At 43.0% G+C, this 25663-nt stretch overlaps 1 protein-coding gene across 2 annotated transcripts; it reads left to right on the forward strand.

Annotated features, from left to right (window-relative positions):
- Positions 1 to 453: 453 nt before the first annotated feature.
- Positions 454 to 24752, forward strand: MTHFS (methenyltetrahydrofolate synthetase). Of its 2 annotated transcripts, none has more exons than XM_077785916.1 (3): positions 454 to 594; positions 4599 to 4863; positions 23448 to 24752. In XM_077785916.1, exons 1-3 carry the CDS (start codon positions 454 to 456, stop codon positions 23669 to 23671), a joined length of 630 nt encoding a protein of 209 aa, XP_077642042.1. In that variant the 3' UTR covers positions 23672 to 24752. The 2 variants fall into 2 exon arrangements, with proteins under 2 accessions (XP_077642042.1, XP_077642043.1); XM_077785917.1 differs by lacking the exon at positions 23448 to 24752 and adding an exon at positions 9430 to 10527 and having other exon boundaries at positions 480 to 594.
- The last annotated feature ends 911 nt before the right edge of the window (positions 24753 to 25663 follow it).

Consider the following 25663-nt stretch of genomic DNA (forward strand, 5'->3'; position numbering starts at 1 on the left):
GACAGCGGTGACTGCCTGAGCCCGGGCACGGCTCCGGGGCCGGACAGCGGTGCCCTGAGCCCGGGCACGGCTCCGGGGCCGGACAGCGGTGCCCTGAGCCCGGGCACGGGGCCATCCTTCACAGCATCCCCAGAGCGCACGGCCCCGCCAGGTGCCACAGGAACATGAAACTGCCTGACAGACGGGGCTGCAGCATCCCGCCGAAATGTACTTTCCCTTCCTGCAGAAAAATTAAAGGGGAAATCCTTTGCGATCTGCGCCAGGGCGGAAAAAAAAAAAAAAAAAAAAAAAAAAAAAAAAGAAGACCAAAAACCCCACACTCCCCAGCACGCTGGCGCCGGCAGCGCCGTGCAGCGCGGCGGGGCCGCTGCCAGCCGGGTCGCAGCGCGGGCGGGCGGGCCCGGGCCGCCCCCGCGCCCTGCCCGGCCCCGCCGCCGCCCGCCGCACTCGCGCATGGAGCGCGCCCGGGACGGCGGCGCGATGGCGGCGGCGCTGAGGGCGGCCAAGCGGCAGCTGCGGGCCGAGCTGCGGCAGCGCCTGCGGGCGCTCGGCGCGGCCGAGAAGCAGCGCCAGTCCCGCCTGCTCGGGCGCAAGGTGGGTGCGGACAGCCGGGCACGGCCAGGGCCCGGCTCGCCGGGAAGCTCGGCGGGACTTTCCAGGCCCCGCCGGTGATCGAAACCGTGACTCAGGGGCCCTTCCGCCGAGCGGGGGTGAGCTCCGCCTCGCAGCCCGCCCCTGCCCTCGGCCCTTCCTCGGCAGCGCCGGGGAGCGGGGCCGGTGGAGCCGGGGTGACGGGAGCTGCGGGTGGCACCGGCTAAAGCGGGGTGCTGGGACACTGCACCCTGCAGCGGTGTCACACACAGCCTGGGTGCAGGGACACTGACCCTGCAGCGGTGTCACACACAGCCATGGGTGCTGGGACACTGACCCTGCAGCGGTGTCACACACAGCCCCGGGTGCTGGGACACTGACCCTGCAGCGGTGTCACACACAGCCCCGGGTGCTGGGACACTGCACCCTGCAGCGGTGTCACACACAGCCTGGGTGCTGGGACACTGCACCCTGCAGCGGTGTCACACACAGCCATGGGTGCTGGGACACCGACCCTGCAGCGGTGTCACACACAGCCTGGGTGCTGGGACACTGCACCCTGCAGCGGTGTCACACACAGCCATGGGTGCTGGGACACTGACCCTGCAGCGGTGTCACACACAGCCCCGGGTGCTGGGACACTGCACCCTGCAGCGGTGTCACACACAGCCCCGGGTGCTGGGACACCGACCCTGCAGCGGTGTCACACACAGCCCCGGGTGCAGGGGACACTGACCCTGCAGCGGTGTCACACACAGCCCTAGAGTGGCATGGTGGTCACCCTTCACCCCTGAGATGCTGGGGACACTTCTCCCGTGCGTGGTCACACTTCTCCCGTGTCTGTTCACACTTCTCCCGTGGGTGTTTACACTTCTCCCATGGGTGGTCACCCTTCACCTGTGGATTTTGGGGACAATGTGGGCAGACTGCCACATGCCCCAGTCGTGTCTCCTTGAGGGTGGTGGCTGGTGTTTATCTCAGACATTTCACACCAGCCTGGCTCTGGTCATACATACAAAACCCAGCCACTGCCTGATTTGGCCTCTTGTTTTATGTGCTGTCATCTCCCTTCTGTATCTTCCAGCGGTGTTTCTTCCACACAATTTTATTTCTAATATAATTTTTACACTCTAAAAGGTATCAAGCAGGGTTTGCCTAACTGGTATCCTAGCACAGAGTGATATGGGTATGTACTTTTGAAATGTCCTGTTTGTGTTTGGATTACACAGTTTTTATATAGATGTATTTTATCATTTTAATAAACATAATAAAATTTTATTTTGCAGTCACTGCATGTAATAGAGCACAGTCCTCATTTTTTTTGCAGCACCAGCGGGTACTTCTAGATGATCTACATTTATATGGTTATTCTCCTGCCAGAGGCTTTCAAATCATTTTATAGACTTCATTTACTACTAATGTGTAGCCAGTTCATGAGTGGGATGTGGCAGCACAGAAACTTTAAGTTGTAGGAAGTTTTAACTGGAATTTACATAACCTTTTTTTTCTTGGGAATGCTTTTTAAAAACATATCTGTATGCAGTGTACTACTCTTCATGATAATGCATTTTATTAATCAAACATCCTAGACTTAAATCGCTTGAATTTCAACAAATACTGGCATGCATCCCCTTCAAAAATTCAGAGTCCTCAACCAATTTTTAAGCACCTAGCCCATGTAGCATTGAATTTTTAGGAGCCCTCAGCCTTTGTCTAACTGCTGCTGATAAACACAGCAACACAGCGCTCATTTCTTCTAGTGAGAGCACTCTAAAAGATACAGCCTTTGTTTTGCTTAAAATAAGGCATCAGGAAATATAACATAAATTGATATTATCTTGCCATTTTCTTAATTTGACACAAATTGAGAATCTTGAGCTTGCTTGAGATTGAGTGTCTTTGTGCAAGTGGCAGAAAGTAGAGTTGGCTTTCTCATGGCAGGTGGCTGCTACAGCAGGCATGGAGAAATTTTGAAACAGGCTGAGAAAATATTTGGAATGATAAGGCCAAAAATGTAGCTTTGTAACATACATCAGTGCTTGTAAAATGCTAATAAATGTGAGCAGGTTGTTTTATAGCACCTGAGTAATATTTTTAGTGGAAAAATCTCATTTCAAAATAATCTTTAAATTCAAAATGAAATAGCTTCACAGGCTGACCTAACCACCAGTATTTAATTAGCTTCTGGATGATTATTCTTTTTAATGCTTGTGTTCATGATTAAAGTCATGCTATTTGCATGCTCTGATTCTGAAAAAAAATGCTATCAGCTGGTGAACAAAGGACAGATAATATTTGTTAAGTATGGAAATTTTTTCAGTTTTCTCAGAAACTGAGCATCTACACAATTCTGAGAACATCTGAAATGGTGTCTTCCTGCTCACATGTGGGTTCACATCTTCAACCTCATTTTTGTTCCTATACAGCCTAATGAATGCATTACTGGATATATCAGAGCAGATGGGACCTCTGTGGTGCCCACAGCACACAGCCCATCTCTGAAAGTGTCTCAGTTTCTCAGTTTCTCTCTTCACCAAACCCATGAGTGGTTTTGGCTCTGGAGGCCCTCAACATGAGCCACAGATGTTTTCTGGAGTCTGCAGCTGAACTAAATAGTCTGCTTTTTGCAGCAAAAGCAACCATGGAAATTTTGTTCTTTTAAGAGCTTAATCCTGTGGAAAAATCCATGCGTTGGGTTAGGCAGATAGAAAAGGAAATAAAATATGGTTTGGAATTGTTAAGAGGTTTCTGTGGCCAAGCAACACATACACCATCATTTAGTCTGGAGTGTTTGGTTTTTTTTTTTTCCCTTAAAAAATCACATCTATCTTCTGAGTATTCCACCTGGGTTTTTAACTGCTGTGATGGAAAGAAAATGGAAAATGTAGTGGGAACCATATCTTGACTCAGATGTGGACATTTGTGTCTCAAAACAAGGCCAGGGCAAAGGCTAAAGCTCATAAGAGTGAGTTACCCTGCAGTTATAGAAATACTGAGCAGGGCATCTGGTGATCTCTGTTCTGTAGAGAATTTCTCAATTGTCTGATATTTTAAACAGATTTTGTGCAAGTGTGTAGAATAAGAGTAAACCACATTTAAATGAGTAGGGACACATTTATATTGCTTTGTCCAGATGTAAGTGACAAAATATATAAGGTGTTAGAGAATGAGAATACAAGCTTTTCAGGCCTCCTTTCAAATTTTAATGTGGAATTCAGTCTAGAATGGGCAGAGACAAGCTAGGTATGAGTCTGCTAACACTTTTTCACCATATAAGCATTTTTTATTTTCCCTCCTATATTCAGCCTTTTATAAGCCTAGCACAGAGTCTCATGAAAAGCAAAAAATGGCAAGGCCATCTTTCCTTCGAGCTTTGAAAAATGTGCAGTAATAAGATCACCTGTTAGAAGCAGGTGATGTTTGAAGTCTTACATCTTGTCCTGCTGGAGGGAAGACATTCAGGTTAAGAAAAGAAACAGGGGCCTGTTCTTGGAAGACTTTGTGCTCTGCAGCCATCCGCTCTGGTGCTGATTTTCCTTTGAGTTATTATCATTGAGGCACTTCCTGTTCTGCCAGGCCCAGATGAGAGGTACAGTCTGTAAAAAGGATGGAAGAAAAGGAATGCTAAACCCTCATGGCTTGCATAAGCTGTCAGTTCTGTCCTGCTGTATCTTTCTGCAGTGATGTTGGGCATTTGAGGATGTCTGCACTGTATGGTTCAGATTTTTATGGGACTGGAAGATTGTCTGCAAAATTGTTTTTTTGCTGGCCCAAACTTGTGATGAAGTGCTTAGTTCACTAGATGCAAAAAATTTGCCTATTTTGATTTTGCTGATGGTAGAAATATTGAAGTAGGCAACAAAGTCAGTTTATTCTGTTTATGATCCATCAAAGTTTGTACCTCTGCCCTTTTCAACTAATATTTTGCTCCAGTTTTGTGTTAAATGAAAATAAGTTGATCTTTCCAAAAACTTCTCATAAACCAATTGTATCAATTTCCCATGTAGGTGATTGACCATCCCAAGTACCAAGAATCCAAAAGAATTGCAATCTTTCTGAGCATGCCAGATGAAGTCCAGACAGAAGAAATCATTAAGGACATTTTTAAGCAAGGCAAGGAGTGTTTCATCCCCCGTTACAAACCTCAGAGCAATCACATGGACATGCTGAAGTTATCATCTGCTGAAGACATTTCTTCACTTGCTTTGACATCCTGGAATATTCTTCAGCCCAGTGATGATGACATTGCAAGAGAGGAAGCTCTTGCTGGTGGTGAGTATTTTCTTGCTGCATCATGGGATTGTTGAGCAGGAGTAGCCTGGAGGCCGGTAGGAAATACTTTGATAGCAAGAGTGAAATTAAATGTCACACCTTGTTTTTTGGCATTATAGAGAGATGCTCCTTTCTCTTGCCTGTTTTTCTCTACCCTGTGGCACCCCAATGACATGCCAGCAGAGCAGGAACACAACTGCACTGATCCAGCTGAAAGAAAACTCAGCCCTCCACATAAATAATCTTCTTGGTCAGATCCATGAACATCCTCAGCACAGTCTCAGCCAGCGTCATGTGGAGGCTTCTAAAGCAAAGAGAGGCTTGCTGGGGGTAGCTTATTCTGTCACTGAAAGTCACAGGGATTCACAGGTTTAGAATGTACCCTGAGAACTTTGGGTTATACTGCCTGAAAGGTTGGGAGCTTCTCAGGTGATGCCCATAGACTGAGAATTTTCTGAAATCTTTGATCCTGCAAATTGTGTTGCATGGATGAATCACAGTGCTGATATGGAGCCTGCCCTTATAGAACAGCTCTCTGGACTGAGACATTAGACTGGAAATAAAAGGAATTTCTTGGCCTGCAGTCTTTTCTAGCATCATTCTCTCACATTTTAATTTTGATCTTATAATGCTGTCTCAGACACTGGATTCTTCATAGGGTTGAGAAGGTACAAGTTAATTAAGATCAAACTTCTGTGTGTATGTTTTGATCCCCAAATAACCTCTCTCTTAACCTAAAATTCCCCAGCTTCTGCTTGTAAACAAGCTTGCTTTTTGTGTATTTGTATTCACTATCTGCATGCTTTTTGTAAACACTTTAATGTCTTCTTGAAATATCTGCAGAAATGTTTAATCTTATAAATTGAAAACTCATATTGAACTCATGCTTTAAACCTCAGCCTGGGAAGATATTCTCCAGGCTGAAATTCACCATTCAGGCAGCTCCCACACCTCACACACTTGCCAGCTTTTTAGTGCTTGATAAAGGAACATTGCATTTCTGTGACTCTGATTGAACTTGGGCTTGTATTTGCTTTGGGATGCCAATGTACTTTTCCAGAACACTGCACCATGTTTGCTTCTCTTTTATTTTTGGTCATTACCTCTTTCCTAATTCAGAATCCTTTCTGTGTCTGCATTTTAGCTAGCAAGGGATTTCACTGCTTCATACAATCATCTTCTTTACATTTAATATTTAGCACTGTTTGATGTTTTTCTAGTGTTTGTTAAAAAATTGTGTATATTGGTGGGATTTAGGGACTTTTGAAGGTAACCTAAAAAATACCCAGAGTTCTGTTGACTGAGCTTAGTTCAGGCACTCTGGACAAGCTTTTGTACTAGTGGTGAACTGCTGAAGTTAGCAAGTCTGTTGTAGCCATCACAGAGTAAACACAAAATTTGAGGTGTGATGGGAGCAAGGACTTCCAGGTATAGAGTGCATTGAGATGTACGTGGGTGCCAGTCAGTGAAATGGGGTGGGCAGGAACACACTTTGGAACCTGGCTTGTTCTGGAACTGCTGCTTCCTTCTCTGCAGCAGGCTATGGGCAGAGAGCAATGCCAGAAGAGCTCCTGTGCTCTACACAGAGGTGCCAAGAGACCAGCTATAAGAACTGATGTATGTCCATGTCAGACTTGTTCTGCCTGAAACTCAATATTAGTCTGTTTGTACTGTTTGTACAGTAATTTTGGAATAATGCCATTTGGACTGGGATTTGGTCCTTTATCCTAGAACAGTTCTTGTAAATTAGAGAAATAGTTTAGTTTTTTCCACTGTTGCAGCATCAGACACACACTACTAATTTGTCCCCACAGAAACACACACTTAATCTCAGTATATCTTTATATTTTTTTGCTATATTTTTTGTCATCTATTATCTTTTTTGAACTTTGGTACATTTGCAAGAATGCAAATTGCCTTGCTGCTGCATCCATCCTCCATTGTTGGAATGATGCATGTATGGCACGTTTATCTTAGAGATGTTATCAAATACTTTGGTGATCTGAGGCATTTACATTGTTATAAGGAGATAACATGGTGTTACATTAGTAATGTTCCCATGGCTGGCATAAATTACTATGTAATTTCCAAGAAATAGCCTGCAGGTACATAAATAAGCCATGTCATTTTTGAGTGTATTCATTTTGCATGACAAAAAGCTTAAATTCACACTGTCCTTAAGACTTCAGGCATAGTTACTGTTCAGAATAGCTGAAATATAAGACTAGGTATAATTTTTGCATAGGGTTTTCCCAGTCTTTGGTAGCACTCATGGGCAGTGTTGAATAGACACAAGCCCTCCTTTTGGAGATGATCCTTTTTTTTCTTGGACCAGGGTTTACGTCTTTCCATCTTGGCAGTACTCACATCACACCATGTTGTCATAAACAAAAGTCACTGCTTTTGTGGTATGAGAAAGTCTGTCATCTTCTCTACCACGTGTGGGTGACTTATTGGCATGTGAAAATTTGCTTTTGTTAGGCTATATGGACACAATAACAGAAAGAACAAAGATGGAAGTTGTTCAGATATTTTGGAGTAGGGGTGTGTGTAGGTGCGTGACTTGGTTCGTTTCCAGCTGTATCTATTGAAACGACCTAGACAACTTCTGTGGCAAGCCAGTGGTACATTTTCCTAACAGGTACCAATTCCCATTTTTATCCTTGCCCATCAGAAGTATAAATGTGCACTGGTACTGGGTTTTGCCCAAGGTAATACTGCTGATGAAAGTCCAGGCAGGCAGTATTTGTTTACAGAAGTGTAGAAACCTTGCACAACTTTGGAAGGAGTAAATCAGATAAAACTGTACTCCGTGTTTGCTTTTTATCAGTACTCCTACAGAAGTTTAAAAAACATTATGCCAGCAGCTTCATTTTCAGTGTGGTTTAGGGAGGTGGTGTGATTCATCGAGCTGGACATGGGTTTCCTCATTTGTAATGTTATTTATTATTACCTAGACCCACTCTGAGAACTATGAGGGAAAAGCTAAGTTATTCCTCTGAAAAGAGATTATTCTTACTGGGACACCAAAAAAAAAAAAAAAAAAAAAAAAAAAAAAAATAGGTTGAGTGTTTCCATATGGTAAAATTCTTGGAGGCTTCTTTGAAGGGAGGCATGTGGCCAGGGATCTCAGCTGGAAGGCTTGGACCTGAGAAAATATGCTTAAGTGTTCATAACTTAACTACTGACTGGTAGCTGAAGATGTGCAATAAATTATAAACATCCTTTCTAACACTCACCTGCATGGTGGAGAGAAAGGGGTTTGGCCTAAATAGTTTTCTTGGCCAAAAAATGAAGTGTTATTAGAAATGATGGCTCTAAGCTTGCTTACTCTAATAGATTGGGATGTGCCTCTCTAAGAAATGCAAGAAATGGGATTATGTGTACAGACTTAATTCAGCCTCTTAATCTCTGTCAATTCTGCCCTGGTGTCACAGTACATTATTACATGGTCCTTGTCCCTCAGGTGTGAATTCCCTCACAGATGTACCCGAGAGAAATGGCCCTTTCAAAGAGGCAGAAGATGAACCCTGCTTGCTGTTAATGATTGTTCTAACAAGCATCTGCTCAGTGGTTTGTTTTCTCCCTGCCTAGGTTAGAGCTGCAGGCCTCTTTACTGTGCATTATTCAAACCTTGGGATGGAGATGGAGATCTGCGTTTCTCTATGGACTCTTCATCACTGCACCATTCAGTGACTTAAAGATATTAAGTGGTATTTGCTGATGGAGAAGCAGCAGCAGAAGCTCAGGATGCTGTTGCAGACTGAGTTGTGCAGAGGAGCTGCCACCAGTGAATACACATTCTTTTGCTTGTTTTTCCAACGTTAAGTTTTCTTCTCTCTTCCCTCCAAAACAATAATTTCCCAGATTTGTCTCAGCCTTGAACTAAACCTCTTTTTTCAAGCTTTAATTTCTCTACCACTAAAATGTCACTTTCCATCCTTCTGCTCTTTGCCTGGCTTCTCTGAAACTCCCTCCTCAAGTGTCCTTCTCTGGCTTTTCTCACTTCCTCCTGCTCTCAGTCCCAGCCTGTCATTTCAGGGGCTGCTGGGCCAGCATAAATAGCTTATCCCTGCCAAAAGGGAGGAGATCATGTGTTTTGTCTTCTTCCACTTGTCTGCTTCCAGACATACAAGATTCTCCATCCCACTTTACTCATTTCCTTCCCCACTGTGCTGGCTTCTTTCTCTTTTGCCTTGGCTTAGAAAAACTTGTTTTATAGTACTTTTCCCACTAAATAGTACAAAAGACATAGTTTTGTGATTGTTTCTTTTGGGCAGTGCCTGATTAAATAAGCTGCTGTCCTTTCTCCTCCTCTTGGTCCTCACCCGTCCTCTCCTGTGCCAGCACGGACCTATACTGCAGCTACGCTGGGACCTATACTGGGAAACCAGTCTTGGTTAGGAGTAACCCAGCACCAGCAGAAGTCTCTTCTCAGACAGAACCACCACACAAGTTTGGACTGATGCAATTGAAGGAAGCTGATGATGAGGGATTGTGAAAATGGGTGCCATGCCAAAAACAGTCTCAGTGAAACTTCAGTCATCATTTCCTTCTATGTTTCAGTTCCCAGTCTTGCCCCAGACAGCAGGAATAGCAACAGTCAGCAAAATGAAAGTCCTTTGGAGTCCTCACAGCTGAGATGGATCTGGCAGGAGGAGCTGAGCCTGCAGCTCCATGTGCTCTATCTGTGCACCAATACCAGCTTAAGCAGTTTTCCCTTCTTGTGGTTTCAGCCTGTTCCTGCCTCTCTCTGGTGAGCTGGATCAACCTGCTGCTCTGGGTGAAGATTATTTCCCTCCTTTCCCCTTTCCTGTTTTTGTTGGGATTTTTTGAACCCAAATGAGTGGATCCAGTTTACCTTGTGGCCAGATCAGTGCCATGAGTGTGGGGAGGGGGCAATGAGGAGCCAGGATGGAGAGAATGTCTCCTATGGCACAGGTTCCTACAGAGAGTTGTGGGGACAGCCATGCAGATGTGACTCCAGTAGTGGTACAGGGAGGGGGGCATCTTCAGAGAGCCACAGAACTCACCCTGACATGTCTCTCCTAAGCCTGTGCCTATGGAGCTCTTCACATTATTTGCAGCATTGCATAAGACTGGCTCAAATGGGTTTGAACAGTGCTAAAGCCACATCATCACCAGTGAGGGTGCTACAAGTAAGATTTCAAGTTCTTGCTGCAAGGCATGGAGCAACAGAGCTTCTCTCCTTTTTTTTTTTTTTTTTTTTTAAACTAGCTGTGATCTTGGAAACCAGTGAACCATTTTGCAGGAATAAAACAAACATAACCTCCTCGCCCCCATCTCAGTTTGGCATAAATAACCAAGCTGAAAAATGTCAGCATTTAACAATATAGCATCTTATATATATAATGGGGAGTGCTGAATTATCTGCTACTACTCAACTACAGCAAATTAATTTTTGCTTTAAGAAATGAATGTATTAAGAATTTAAGTTGTATTTTGTAATTTAGTTTGCAGACTTCTGGTATTTTCAGCACTGAAAAAATTGGTGGCCTACTGATCACAAAATTTGTGTTGTAACTTCAAGATAATTAGTGAAATATTAACTAGATAATCAATGCTTTCAATGACAGTAAAAATTTATTATTAATAAAAAAGAAAATATCTGAATTTGAAATAAAATAAGTAAGTACTAACATATACCTAGCAGAAACTTCTTTTCAGATTTGTTTTCATATAACCTTTTGAATGTTGGCTTTTAAGGTTAAGGTAGTTTTATCTTTCTGCCCTTTTAACTTCCAGAGCACTGTGAGACTTGCTGTAGCATAAATTACAGCAGCCTGCTGGTAGCAGAAACAGACAGGGGCAGCTTACCTGTGTGGTGGCATTTAGTTTATAAGGGTTTATGCCAGGGAACATGATTCTCTTGCAAGGAAGCTGCTGGCTACCTCTAGGCTACAGTTCCAAACCTCAAGTAGTTTGAAATTATTCCTGAGTGGCCATTAAGCCTATTTGAAACTTTGCCATTGGGATTTGCCCTGCAGAAGCATTTTTGTCTGAAGAAACTCTTTTTTTACCTGTATTTAAATTTCTGCTATTTATTCATGCATTCAAAGATTCTGCATTTGCTGCCAGGACTGATGGCCTTGTGATGCCATCAGTATTCTTAGTTATTCCAAATTTTAGCACAGTTCTTGAGAAGTGTGACTGAAGTGATGGCAGCACAGTCTTAAGAGGAATAGGTTTGACTTAGAGCTGCAAAATAAAATGCAATTTAAAAAAGGATAATGGGTTCCTCCCCCAGCCCCCCCAAAAACATGCACCAGAAGTGAGAGGATTTTGAAAGATGAAACACATTAGAGTTTAGAAATAAAAAACACTTGTGAGTAGAAAATGATATGGCTTGAAGCATAGGGAAGGTCTATTATCCTACTTCAGCTGTCCATGGAGGCATAATGGGACTATATAAAATGATGCTAATCATTCTGAAAAAATATATGTAGTAAACAATGCTCAGAGGTAACTGGGAATATTTAAACGAGCTATATGCAGATAGGAATGTATCAAGAATAATGAAATATGGGTACATGAAAAGCAGAGATGTTAAATATTTCTGCTTAGGAAAAAAAAAACCAAAAAAATACTCCAAACAAGATTGTAAAGTGATTGAAGGTACTATTAGATTTTCTTTTCCTCTGGGAGACTTGATTAAAACTTGCAGTACAAAATATGTCAGGGGATAGATTATAATTTAAAATCTTTTTACACTGGTCATAAAAAGAAAACCTGAGAGCATGGCACAATACAAAATTGAAAATCATGGATTAGCTGCTAATGCAATTTATTTTTTAATAAAATGATTTAAAGTTTGGAATGAACTTCTGTTTGGAGACAATGATCCATAGTATTTTTGATATGCAAAAGAAGAACAAAATCCAGTGCAAATGAGGCATTAACATTCTGGTCATGAATCTTGCTGTGGAGAGAGGATCCTTCCCATCACAGTTCAGGATCTGAACATGCAATACTGCATCACATGTTTTACAAGAGTCAGGAAATCTCACAACTTGGAGCTGTGTAGCAATGACTGGAGGATCTTCCTTCCTTTGCAGCTGCAGTCCCCAGATGATCACCTTACAAACATGTTCTGGTTTCTCTTTCCAGCAGACATTTGGAGCATTCCTCTAAGCATCTGATTTTATTTGTATTAAGCCCTTGGCTCTGCTGCCTTCCGACAGCTGTGAGTTGTACTGGTTAGTTAGTTGTAATGTGAAATATTATGTTCCTTATTATGTTAATATTATATTATGCTCCTGCGACGTGTGAAATATTATGTTCCTTGTATTCATTTTAAATTTGCTGCTTTCAGTTCAAGGGATACTTCATTTTTGTATGATGAGAACTAAGTAAGGATGTTTGAGTTACATTCTTTTTATTATTCATTGTTTAGTTACACCTTTACTGTGAATATTGCATTCTTTTCTATCAAACCTTGACTGTTTTATTTTTCTTGTAGTGAAGTTTTTCTGTAGGAGTTCCAGCCATTGCTCTTTCAACATTTACAATCTCTCTGATGTTATTCTGGAAAAAAAAGATGCCTGGGAGAAAATTTTATGCCCAGGTAGAGAAATACTGTGAAACGCATGTACTGGCACTGGAGATGTTAATTCTTTCTGTATGTACCATAGCACTGCTTTTCAGATCAGCTCACTGGGCAGACCTCTTACTGGTTTCCATACCAGTATTCCACAACAACACATCATTACAAAAGGCCCTCTTCCACTAGTAAAGATCTATAAAATAATTTTGTATTATTCCATCTAGCTTTTTCCTTAGCAGGTAGAGCTAGGAAAATGCTTTCTTGGAAAGAAAACATTTCAGGTGATAGCAAGTTTTCCTCAGGGTTTTTTCTTTGCATCCCACCCTTCAGCTGAAAGATGTGTGACTCCATCCTGGCTCTGGGGTTGCTCTCCCCAGGAGCTGGTCTCAGCCCTTCCCTTGAGGTCTGCACCAGCTTCCAGAACTCTCTGAAACAGCTCAAAAATCAACATTTAATTTTCTAAGTGAAGGCAGACACTTTCACCTGAGTTTCTCCCAGTGCTTCTGTTCAGAAACAGATATTACTCAATACAGAGACCTTTTTTCATATTTTTAAAAAATGCTCTGAAATGCAAAAGTTCATGTGTTTATATGGTGTTGCTTTGTAATGCCCTTTGGTGTCCTTATGTCCTGCATCTCCCTTGTGCAGACTAAACCACGAGCACCGTGTGGTTTAATTTAATACCACCCATGCTAGGGTGTCCTGCAGTGAACCTGAAAGGCTGAGAGCTCTGGAACACTACAGCTTTCTGCTTCCATAAAGATCATTAAGGCTTTAAAAGACTGTTTTTCCTTGTAATCATCTTAAGTGTCACATCCACACTTGCCTTCTTGCAGAAAACTCATCAAAACAACTGAAAAGATTACTTCTGCTGTAATCAATTAAAGTTTGAAGAGATGTGAAAGCAGCATGGGCAGGGACCTTGAAGTCCCTGCAAGTGACTCTCAAGGGTTTTGTTTCAAAGGGCTAATTTTGCTCCGGTGAGTATGAACAGTAGCTTTGTCTTTTTTTTTTTTTTTTTTTTTTTTTTTTTCATACAGTTTCCTAGAGACAGGAGTCTTTGAAAGGTAGATAAGAGGTGAAATTCATTTCTAGAGTGTGGCAGGAGTCTGTTCAACTTATGCAGGGGAAATGCCAATATGCAAGTATCTCTGGCTGCAGTAATTATCCAAACAGACATCTTTGTCTCCCTTTATTTTCATGTTTTGGAAGGGAAGACCCAGCACCAAGCTCATCTCTGTGCACACACTGGGGAAGAGGAGAGGAAGCTTTTCCCTGCTGCCCACCTGTGTGGGGCATGTGGGTTGAAGATGTGGTTTGGTGAGAAGCTGAGCCCTCCTTGCAGCTGCCTGGTGCCAGAGGAGACAGTCTTGCTGCCTTTCCTTGTGCCCAGCTCTGTTCTCCCCTCACCCCCTCATCCCAGGTAGCATCACTGATACTTGCTGCTGAGCAGATTCTGCTCATGAATCTAGCAGAAATTTGTGACTTTTTTTCCCTTTCTTTTTCCTAGGATTGGTGTACTGCCAGCTTAGTGGGCTATTAAATCAGGTCAGCACTTTTCCAGCTACAAAAGATTTGTTTTTCTGGCACATTTAATCCCTGCTGGTTTTGCTGAGATTCAAAACATGCATTTATTCCCCTGGATGGTGGGAAACTGCTTGGACTGGCCCAGAACTGGAGCCTCTGGAGCTGGAGAGTTTCAAGGAGCTGGACACTTGAGCTGCTGTTTCATGGTGTAAGGATAGCTCTGGGTCTTCATGTTTGCTGTCATGCTGAACTCAGTGCCTGCTTGGGCTGGCTGTTGTGCATGAGAGATGGGAATGAATTTTTGGGATGTAGATGAGGGCAGATTCCTGTCCAGGAGTGACATGAAGCCTGTTGCCGGCAGGTGTCAGCATTCCATACATTTACCATGGAGCATGGGTGTCATTTCGGCTGCTTTCCTATAGTTAAAATCTCATCCAGGCATTGCTCTCTCACACACAGGAGAGCAAATGCTCCAGCCTAATTTCCCATAAAAATTGGGGATTGAAGTGAGGGAGGGATAGGATTCCAGGGAGAGCCAGAATTTTTAAACTGTGCAAGCTTAAAAAGATAAAAGAAAATCTTGTAATGGAAGAAGCAGGATTTCTCAGCTGTTGTGGTGTTAACATATTTGACAGCAACTGTGAAGGTGCCATCACCTCCCAACCAGCTGACTCTGCATGTACAATAAACCCTGCCTGTAAGCAGCCTGATATTCCCATCAAGTGGTGTCACTCCTTACAGGGGCCACGTTTTCCACTGACTTGGAAGTTGTTGTCTCACCTGTTTATATTTTGTGAGTAATCCTGCATATTTTATCATAGGCTCTCTGCTGAGTGAGTCAAAGGGTATTGGAAATATTGATAATGATGCATAAAGTATTGAAAAAACCCCAGATGATTCACCCCGTCTTATTTTGACTTAAAAATACCCAGAGAGAAGTATGCAAAAGAGGACCAAGAGTGAAGACATGTACGTGTATCCAGTGGGAGTATTCAAATGAGTGCTCAGGCAAACACCTTGGAAGTATAGCTGATAAGACCATGAAGAAATTCCCATAAAAACATAAAGATACACAAGGATCCTTGTATTTTAGGCTGAAGCAGTATTCCCACATAAACAGTTCAAGCATCAATGCCTTGTGAGTTTCTCTAAAGGAGCAAATTCGTAGTCAGCATTTGCTGATTTAACAAGATATTTTGATGTGCTGTAAAGTGGCTCTAATGCCATTTCTTGTCTCTTTGGAATTGCTTCTTGGTACATCTGGTTTCAGAGTATTTTGGTGGTTTAAAATCACAGGAGAATCCAGGTGCAATCATTGGAACCAAACATTTTTGATTGCCCATGTTTTCCCAATCAGACTGTGCTCACATATATGAATATCAAAACCAGATTAAGTCATTTTTCACAGACTGATGACTGGGAAGTCCTAAGCTATTTTTTCCTTTACTCTGAATTAGCAAAGCCAGACATTTTGTGGGTGGCATTGAATGATCATGTTTTATTTACAGGGCTTATGCAGGCTTGATGAATAATAGTGGAAAAGAAAAGTACTTTTCAAATTTTCTTTTAGGTGTAACTCTGAAAATGAGACTCTAGTTGCCATCTTACTGCAAGTTAAACCTCAGGGGAAATGATGTTTATAGCCTCACACAGCATTTCCACATCGTGAAAGCAGCCAGGAACACAAGTCTTAGCCTTGTACAGTAGCTTCTCTGGTGAAACATGAAAGGACATTTATCTGTGGAGCACGATAGATCTGTTTGAGCAGGGCTGACAAACTACAGCTGATGTTGTGCAACACAGCTCATCAGATGAATTGGCACTAAACCTGCAAGATTCTGGTTTAATTCAAAATCAGAGTTATTTACTTGAGCACAGCTCAGTAGCAGAGGAGCTGATCAAGCAGCTTTATTATGTGGTTTTGAGGTTTAATAATGGGCAAGTGGCTGCCACTCAGTTGTTTTAAACCTTTATGAGTGATGGCTATCATGTAGCTTCTCAGGGAGTCAGATAAATATTTTATTATGCTGTAGTTCAGCAGGGCAAGTGTGAACTGTGAGGACCAATGTTTCATGCTGACACAAGGCACTGACATGGATGGGTAGACAGATAAACGCTGAGTTGCTCAGTGCTTGTTTGTAGATTCTGCTGATGGTTTTATTTTCTGCAAAATATTTTACTGAAGTAATAACAGAAGCTGTCTCTCTCATGCCAATGGCAGAGGCACTGGGATTGCAGGGGAGAGTCTGCTTGGCATCTGTATGGCTGGACAAGGTGGGGTATGGGTGTGCAAAATGTTCTTTGGAAAACAAAAGGAGACAGAACCTTCCTAATGCCTGTGATTCCCAGACACGAGAATGAAAATAAAGCAATTACCCCTGGTGCTAAGAGCATTTCTCCTTGGAGAAGTTGAGGTTTTGAGGACTAAATGGTGTGTCCCAAACAGGAGGCTGTGGATGGAGCCTGTGAGATTTGGATGTGATACTTCAATTTTAGATTCCTGTAGTGGGTTAAAGTTAGTATCTCCTCTGGCTCCTTCTGAAGCAACACCCTGAGATGAGCTCAGTTGGTCAGAGCATGGTGGCTGTGATGCCAAGGCTGTGTGTTCAATCCCTTTGTGAGCTGCTAACTTAAGAGTTGGACTCAATAATCCTTGTGGGTCCCTTGCAACAGAGTAATCTGTGATTCTGTGGCAACAGGTGTCTGTGAATAGGTAGAAAACAGTATGTCCTGCTGAAGTGATGTAGTGCACAATTAAAGGTGTTCTCACAGGGGAAACACTCGGAGAAAAAGCTACTGCCTGCAGTTTAAAATTAGCTTTTTCTTTACTCTAATATGAAACACAACTTTTAGTCCTGTTAGGTATCTGTTTGGGATCTTAAGGAGGCTACTCGAAAGTGAGAACTCAAGGAGAGCTTTTTATGAGCAACCAACACAACATATCTGCAAAAGAAAAGATTTCATTCTTCTCAATCTCGTGTCAGTAATACGGGATACTTTTCTTGTAGTTCCCAAGGTGGGTGCAGAGAGCAGACAATGGGGCAATGTCCATTTAGAGCAACCGACAATGTGGTCCTTTATGTTGCAAATTGAGTTTCCAAGGAAATGAAAATTCACACTGAGCTTCTGACAATGTATCACGTAAGCAAATAAGAATAATCAGCTAAAAGTTTCCTTTCTTTTTAAGGGATTGTATTTGTATTTTAGCAGACTGGCTTGAGTCAAGGCAAGCAATGTTGCTGTTTATGTCTGCAGTCCTCTGAGTTACTGGACATGCACATCATTGAGTTTGGATGAATGCCTTTTTTTCAAATGTTTATGAGTTGCAGCAAAGGATAATGTTTTTGTCTCCTTTTGTCTCCTTTTGTCTCCTATAACAGTGTCTGTCTTCTCCAGGGGTTTATGGGGGAAAGAACTTGTTTCCTCTGGAAGCAATCCCAGCCCTTTGGGAACCATTCACTTTGGCAGGGTCTGGATCAGGTCTGTAGTGAACAGATCTGGCATCTCCTTTTTTGATCTTACACCAAGAACGGGTAAGAGCAGAGATGCTGTGCTCAAAACCCAGGCCAGGTTTTTTCCAAAGGGCAGAAATCTTTTTGTCTGAAGGAAACAGTAAGTGTTGGCAACCTCAGGAGCGGTGCTGGGGCACCCAGGATGTTCTAAGAGAAACCATAAAAGGGAAGGGATTTGTTTTGTTGCAGCATTAGTGAAATACTTTTGTGGAGTTGTTTTCCCCGAGATCTGGTGATTAACTCAGACCACAGTGTTAGGTGCTGTGCAAATACACAACAGGATGGTGACCTGTGCTCTATAGAGTATGTGTTGAAAGTGTGCACCTACCCAAAAGGCCTAACTGTGCTAATGCTGACAGTAATTAAAGTTGCAGTGATGACTCTGCCATTAATTAGAAATTTCTGAGTTATTCCAATTCATTGGCTCATACTTTGCATGTCACCAAGACTGATACTTAGATATTAGGATCAAGTGATGGAGTTATTTTTTTCCTCTTTGCCAGGGTAGCAGATCTGGGGGCAGCAGATGGTTACTGCACTCTTTTCATTCTGTAAAGTAAGGTTTTCCCTGAAATAGGGCTTGCCTTTTAATCCATTGTGGTCTTTGCTAGGTCAGAAAAGGACCAAAGTAAGTTTTCATTCCTTGTAATCAACAGCTTTCAATGACTAATGAGCTCAGCAGAGGTTTAGCACAGATCTGACATTGTTTATGGCGTGCACAGCAACATGAACACTCTTTCCTTTAAACAGAAAGCTGTTCTTGGCCTGGTTCTTCTGCTCCTGCATCTTATGAAATCATTTACATCAGAACAAAGCATGATAGAGGTGTGTGTGGAGCAAAACCAACCACTGGAAAACTCATTCTTGCCCGAGGTACCAGATTGTGAGGATCCAGCCATCCTTGTGGTGATGGAGTAAACAATGCACAAACTCCTGTGCTTCAGGGGAGGCTCAAACTGCACAGCTGCTGCTGTGAGGAGCAGCAGCAGTGACATGGAGCTGATCACTGTTGACCTCTTGTAGGCTCAGACAGCATCTGTGCTGTGAGCATGGCTCGTGTGAGCACATTGCTGTTCTCCACAGGCACACAGGAGCTGCTGCAGCTCAGCCTCTGCCCCATCCTCTGTCAGTGCTTTTGAGGAGAGGATCAAAAGAGTCCTAGCTCCCGCTTTGATGGGTCCCAGGTGCTTTGCTGTGCCCACAAAGCAAGTGGCAGCAAAGGATGAGAAGCTGGGATGACAGAGTATTTCAGTTTCAGCTTCCATTAGGACTGTCACGCTGTGCAGGGGGAGATGAATGACCCCACACAGCAGGTGACAGCGGGCTGGTGGAGCTCCTTCGAACCTGGGAGGAGAGAGGCCATGCTGGTTGCTCCTTCTGAGGGCAGAACAAGTCCCCAGCAGTCTTTACATGACCTGTATCCGTGCAGTTTGATGGACCCTTCTATAATTAACCATTGTCAAGAACACTTCTGAAAATGCCGGCTGGCATTTCAAATAGGAACATCAGATTAAGGAGAAGAGAGGTAATGAGGTGCAAGGAGAAAATCCTTCCCTGGGGAACAAATCAAACCTGATACCATCATGAAAGGTAATGAGAAATGCACTGCCAAACTGAGGTTCACTGCGGCTGCCTAGAGGAAATGAAACCGTGTGTTCTTATTTAAAACATTCAGAGGGGATGCTAATGCTTTGGTCTGCTGGCTATGTCAGAGCATGTGCAGCTTGCACACCTGCCTCTTGAATGTAGTTTTGCCACACATTTCTTGAGTCCTTGGGCCAGACATTTCGCTTCTCTGTGACATAAGGTATGTCTACATCATTGTAAGGGTGTCAGTGCAGAGTGTACCTGTACACCCACAGGACAGGCTCAGAAGCTGTGACTGCATCTACGCTGCCAAACAACACAGGGCTAAGTGGCACAGATAAGTCCTGTCCACACCACACAGAACTTGGCCTCTCTTCTTTTGTCTGGAGGAGTCAGACCTGTACCTTTCTGTCTTTACTGCACATGGCAGTCTCATCCCCTGGAGCAGTCATGGGTGTCACCTGGTCCAGCAGTGCCAGACACTGTGCTGACAATTAAGGTATTGACCACCTGTGATCCTGTAAATCAATTTGTTTTCTGGCTGTGTTGCATTTAGCAGTATAAATGAAGGCTGTGTGGCCGTGTCAGCATGGCTGTGTGCCCACACTGATAGATAAGTCAGGGTTATTATTTCACGCATCGTGCCACACCATTGGAAGAGCTGTAGCCACAAAAGCTTATGCCATAGATACACTGAGTATTAGGTGATTGTCATCATAATTACTAACCTTACTGGAATGCTCAGTAGCTTAAAGTGTGCAAGAACCATGGATATTCTCTCCATAGAAGCTGGAGCAAAATGTTGTTGCTTGAGACTGTTTTCAGCCTTCAGCAATTTGCAGACCACATGCAAGTTTTCCAGCAGAGGCACAACTCACCTGTAACAAAACTCTCTTGACTGTGGATGTTCTTTTCTGGGCTCCTGGCATGGGGTCATAGGACCCTTGGGGATCCAAGAACCACCAGTTAATGTCTACAGACACATGGGAGACAGTGGGCATTGCAAGGTGATGGGCAGATGTCAAACATGAGACTTCCCTTAACATGTTTGATGAGGCATTAAAACACCTGATGTGGTGTTTGATTTTCAAGTACCTGCTCTTTCTTCTCAGGGACAAGGATGCCATTTCACACAGTGGGCTGTAAGAGCAAGAGCTGTAGGATGTGAGGACAGAGCAAGCCACACTCCTGAGTGGCAGAGAGCAGTCCTTCAGGGCTGGGAGAGCTGGGGAGCATGAGGACCCCATGCCACAAGGGGCATATTCTTATCCACAGCTGCCATCCTGTTGATGTACCCTCAGAGCTGATAACAATCTTAAGTGTCTGCAATCTTGGTCTCATCTGTGTGTCACCTCTCTTCCTGTGACAGCTCTTCCCCCACACTGCCACAGAACCACAATAGGTTTTGTTGTTCCCCAAGTTACATGTCAGGGAAACATTTACTCCATGCATCTCTCTGCTATCCATTCTAGATCCTGATATAGGATTTGGGACTAATGTTGTTTGAACTGCCCTTGGGCTTCATGCAGGGTTAGTTGGGTCATTTTTTCTACCAGAAGTCTTGAAAGACATTTTACTTAAATCTTGAGCAGTGTGAGTTGCATGGATATCAGAGAACATGTTGTGAGTCAAAGCAACACAAATCAGTATTGCTGTGCTCTACAGAAGAAAAATATAAGAGTAACTATTACAGTATTTACAGCATAATTCTTCATGTTGAGATTTGCATAAGCTTGTTTGAGTTCTTCAGCATAAAACCCCCATGATTATAGAGAGCCAGCTTGTTAAGAGTCCCTGTTTCTTCAGAGAACCCAGAGGAAAACAGTGCTTTAATACATCTAAATTCACTTGAGGTGCCTGATGCTGTCAGTTAAACTCCACAGAAAATATATTTCTTCCCTTCACTGTTTTTGCCATTTCCCTTTTCCCCTAGTGTTTCCCCTGACTTGTCTTCTTCGTGTCTCTAACACAAATGTAATGAGAAATGGTACCTTTTTACTGTGCAGATTTGCCCCCTGTGTGCATTCTTCCTGCCAGCAGCAGACTGCAAATGTTTCCTGCTTTTTGTCTTGAGAGGCACCTGGAGTGAAAACGGCTGAAGCAGACTGTGAGGCAGAGTGTGTTTAGTTCTGTGCATCATGACTGATTGGGAATTACTGGTTTCTGGGCCATCTGAATACCTACACAAGGCTGATGTGAGGCAGGTTGTGGAAAAGATAAGTAGGAATAACCTGGGGAGGATTTGACCTGCAGAATCTGTTCCTGACCTTGCTAACAGGGGGGCTGGTTTCTAGGTCCTAGTCCATAGGCCTGACAGCTGACAAGAGCAAACTGAGGGGATTTGATGTGGTATGTCCAAAATTATGTACATGGTGGTACCATGAAAATTGCATCTCTTTTCAGGGAGATTATAATTCTGCCTTTGGGCCTCTTTTTCTCTTTGTTTGCCATTTTCTATTTCACTCATTTCACTGTCCAATGAGTCAAAAGTTGACTGCAGTGTGGTAAAACACCCTGACTACTTTTTATTCCAACCAATATTATTCTGTAGTCTGTCCTTTGGCTAATCTCTCCCCTTACTCCCCTGACCTCCTTAGAAAAGCTGTACTTCTTGACTGTACAATGCTGGATTTGCAAGATTGATGTTGTCTAAGCATTCTGCACTGTGTTGACTTGCATATTTTATATCAGTGTTCTAATTAAGACATCAGATCATGATGGATGAGAGTTCATGTCAGTGACTCTTCTCTGCACACAGAAGAGTTGAAGAAAATCTCTGGAGCCTGGGAAATGTGTGCAAACAAGTTGGTCTTATGTGAACTGTTAACATGCTCTTCCAGGCAGTTTGGAGTTGATATGTGATCTCAGATGGGATTCCCTCTAAACTGAAAAACTCTGCTTTTCTCTGGCTTTTCCAGTACATGCTCCCACACATCTTCAGTGGTGGGCATCATCCCTCAGATGTACTAAAAGCAGCTCAGCCCAAAATGGCAGGAAGGATTAAATGTGGACATGGAAAAAACAGAAAAATACCTGACCAGGTCCAAGCTCTGGTGAAGGAGCAGAGTCTGGTCACAGAAAAGCTGCTCAAAGCTAAGCACTGTTCCTGTAAGAAGGCAGAAGCAGTGGACTGAGACTCTGTATTTTCTCTCTTTCCAGACTCATGTCAGCTGTCTTTTAGTCTGTGCTGCCTTTCCACTCCCTGCCCTTCTCTCCTTAAGTGTCTGTCTGCTACAGCAGCAAGTAATAAAAGACTTTTTTTGCTTTGTGAAAGGAGTACGTGGGATGTTCCTGGGTTCAGGAGTCAGCACCAGGCCAGTCCAGCTCATTTGTTTGGAGGATGTCCATGCAAGGCTTCTCACACTGAACCTGCCAGCCTTGCAGAAGTGACAGGGATGTGCAGCAGCCTCCGTGCCTGGTGGTCACTCCTCGTGGCAGACAGTTTCAGTGATGTGAATCAGCTGAAACAAGGGTGCAGCCTGGTGTGAATGGAGCTGGCTGCCTGGCATGGTGCCGATCCACATCCCCTGACAGGACATGAGCAAAGCAAGAGCTCTTGCCTTTTTGTCTGGAGCTGGGTGGTGGGGTCTTCTGTTGGAGTTTCACCAGCCAGTCCTGGCCATTAGCAGCTTAGGCATCTTCTTTGAGCTTTTTAACTGATTTTGAGCTCCAATCAAGTGCAATCTCACAACAATCCTGGAAGGAGGGATATTTAGGGCAGGCAAGCAGAATGTCTGTGTGTGCTGCTGGAACAACAGAGAAAATTGGTGGAGGCCGAGAAGGAAAATCCTTTGGGACAAAAGGAACCTGACATCATGAAGGGACAAGCCTTCAAATCTTCATCTTGATATAGGAGGGCAAATTACCACTTTCAAAATATATTGTATTCAAGGATTTTTAGGTTTGGAAGGTCAAGAGAAGGTTCATGTCATCTTACAGTGGTGTCAAGATGTCTCCCCTCTCTCTTACATGTCTTCTTTTCATTCTTTTTTTCCTTTTTTTGTATCTGATGTTGAAGTTCATTTTATTTTCTGATTCCTCCTGTGTTTAATTTCCCTGAGTTCAGTCTCTGTCTGATTTAGAGTCATAATAATTTGTATTGGGAAGTGTGGGGTTAAAATGATAAAATGAATTTGTTAAAATGCAGGAGTTTTTTTCCCATCCAGTTTTTCAAGATCTAATTATTTTTCAGCTGAACTAGTATGCAATTGATAGATGAAAATGTAAATTTACAGGTTTAGTATTCAAAGTATTTTTCATCTGATCAAAGAAAGGGAAGCATTTTACAAAACACAAAGCTTGCATTCTTGCAAATGTCTGAAGTTATGTGGTTGTAGTCAAGCCATCAGGAAATCCACAGGGCATCCACTAATGCTTATTTCATTTTTCTGCAGGAGGTCTTGACCTTATCTTCATGCCAGGCCTTGGTTTTGATAAAAAAGGCAACAGATTGGGAAGAGGGAAAGGATATTATGATACCTATCTTGAAAGATGTATGAAACATCCCCGTGGAAAGCCTTACACGATTGCTTTGGCTTTTAGAGAACAGATTTGTGAATCAGTGCCTGTGACAGAAAATGATGTTCCAATAGATGAAATCCTTTATGAAGACTGCTGAAAGTGTTTTGATACCAACCTACCTCCAGAGCAAGCAACCAAAAAAAGGTGTCATATCCATCAATCATTATTTTTTTTTAATTGTCATGTATGACTTTGGGACCAATAAAATACACTATTTTTGTTTGGGGAAAAAAACCTCAAGAAACAGTGTAACTGTGGCAATAGTAGCAAGGATTGTGTTGATTTGCTTCTAATTAGCAAATGTCTGATGTGAATTCTTATTCTAGAATCAATACAAACAAGAGTGACTGTTTATTACAATAAGGATCATGTCTTCTAATAGTATTTTTGAGGTACAAGCTTCTTGATATTAACAGTTTTATTATTCTGGTTTAAAAGTGAACTGTCTAGTAATGACAGTACTTGATCCATTCTGGAATTAGATACTTGTAATGTAAAAGTTCTTAGTACTTAAATATTGTGTGCATCCATGAGCAAAACAAGAAATTGATGGAGACATCTTAGAGTAAGCTGGGAAAAAATGGTGATGGGAAAAAAAGCCTTAATTAATTTTAGTATATGCAGTAATTTTGACTGTTTACTTGGCTCCTTGCAGTTGTCTTAAAATAAAGGGAGTACCTGTTAAGAAAAAAAAGGTTGATATCCATAACTTTGGTATGTTCTTTCCTTTATCTGAATACAAGATTGTAATGTCGTCTAAAATGTGGTCAAGGAATTCCCTGTCTTGAGACAGCTCTTTTTTGGTAAAATAATATTCAGAATTACTTTAAGTTCTCTAATTTTGTACATAAGCCATTCATAATGTCCCAGAATACTGTGTGTTGCTATGTTAAAAAATGAGGGATGCTGAGAATTGCAGAGAGCAGGTTTTATGGGTGGAATAAATTGTTGGGTGGAAGGTTGGTTGTTCTCTGCTTCACAAGACAATCATAGAAATCCAGAAGAAGAAACAAAGTTTCCTCTGCACACTATCCTTGTGGTATAAGAACACAGTATTTCCAATCAGGATCAATCAAACTGTCAGAATTTCGTGTTCCTTCTTCAATGCAACCTCACCTTTTCTATGCATGTTTAACTCTTCCCTCAATCAATAAATCAGTGTGTTTATTTTCACCAAACTATTCTGTGTCATCATTTTAAAAAAATCCATAAATTCTCAAGGACCACCTCCAGAGTGGAAAGACCTTAAGGCTTCCTCAACAGCAACCGGTTTTGTGAACAAAACCCTGCCTGCAGTACCTGTGAACCTTTTCTTCTCAGAGTGCTTGCATTTAGTATTGTTTCCATTCTGCTACTGCAGGAAGTATTTAAACCCTCTGGCTCTGGGGTGAACATAAGCTTAGCAACTGAGGTCCCTCTGGCCTGTGTTCCCTGGTGCTTCTCCATCCTCCATCCAAGGTCCATGTGGCTGGGCTGAAGATCCTCTGGTGCTGGCCTGCTGGGCATCCCAGCCGTGTGTGCAGGGAAGCTGCAGCCTGGGCAAGGCAGCTGGGAGGAGCACTTTGCAGTGTGGGCTGCTCAGTAAAACAGTGATGATCAGAGCTTCCATCCTTGCTCATCACACTGTGTCACCCATGCAAACAAAAGGGGTGTCCGTGGGTGGTGCAAGCAGAAAGTGAGGTGACAGAAGTGGTGCTGGTGCTGGAGTGTCCCCCAGGTCCTCTCAGCTCTGAGCCCTGCCAGCTGTACTGCCTCACATGAGGGAGACAGAATCCTGCCATTCCAGCCCTCTGGGGGATAAAAGTGATGAGAAAATCAGACCTTTCTTTTCTTTTGCAATCTCTGCCGTGTCAGTACTTTAATCCCTTCTTCACTTCTGAACTTCCATTAGCACATGGAGAGCAACAAAAGGAAACACTGGGGCAGGTTTTGTGTGTGGCAGGCCTGTTTTTGGGCTTGTCTGCAAAGCTGCTTGAGTTCACCTACCACATGAGGCTCAGCACTGTGCCATATGGCACGGCCTGCCACCAACATCAAAAAAGCCACGCTGAAGCCAGTGCTTGTCACAGCAGAAACCTGGAACCTGCAC

This window comes from Lonchura striata, chromosome 11, assembly GCF_046129695.1.
Source record: "Lonchura striata isolate bLonStr1 chromosome 11, bLonStr1.mat, whole genome shotgun sequence".
In the NCBI taxonomy this organism is placed as follows: Eukaryota; Metazoa; Chordata; class Aves; order Passeriformes; family Estrildidae; genus Lonchura; species Lonchura striata.

Excerpts from the sequence above, each read along its gene's own strand:
- MTHFS (XM_077785916.1), top strand. The coding sequence starts at position 454 with ATGGAGCGCGCCCGGGACGGCGGCGCGATGGCGGCGGCGCTGAGGGCG. Across the intron at positions 595-4,598 it reads CCCGCCTGCTCGGGCGCAAG|GTGATTGACCATCCCAAGTA; the intron begins GTGGGTGCGGAC and ends TTTCCCATGTAG. Across the intron at positions 4,864-23,447 it reads AGAGGAAGCTCTTGCTGGTG|GAGGTCTTGACCTTATCTTC; the intron begins GTGAGTATTTTC and ends ATTTTTCTGCAG.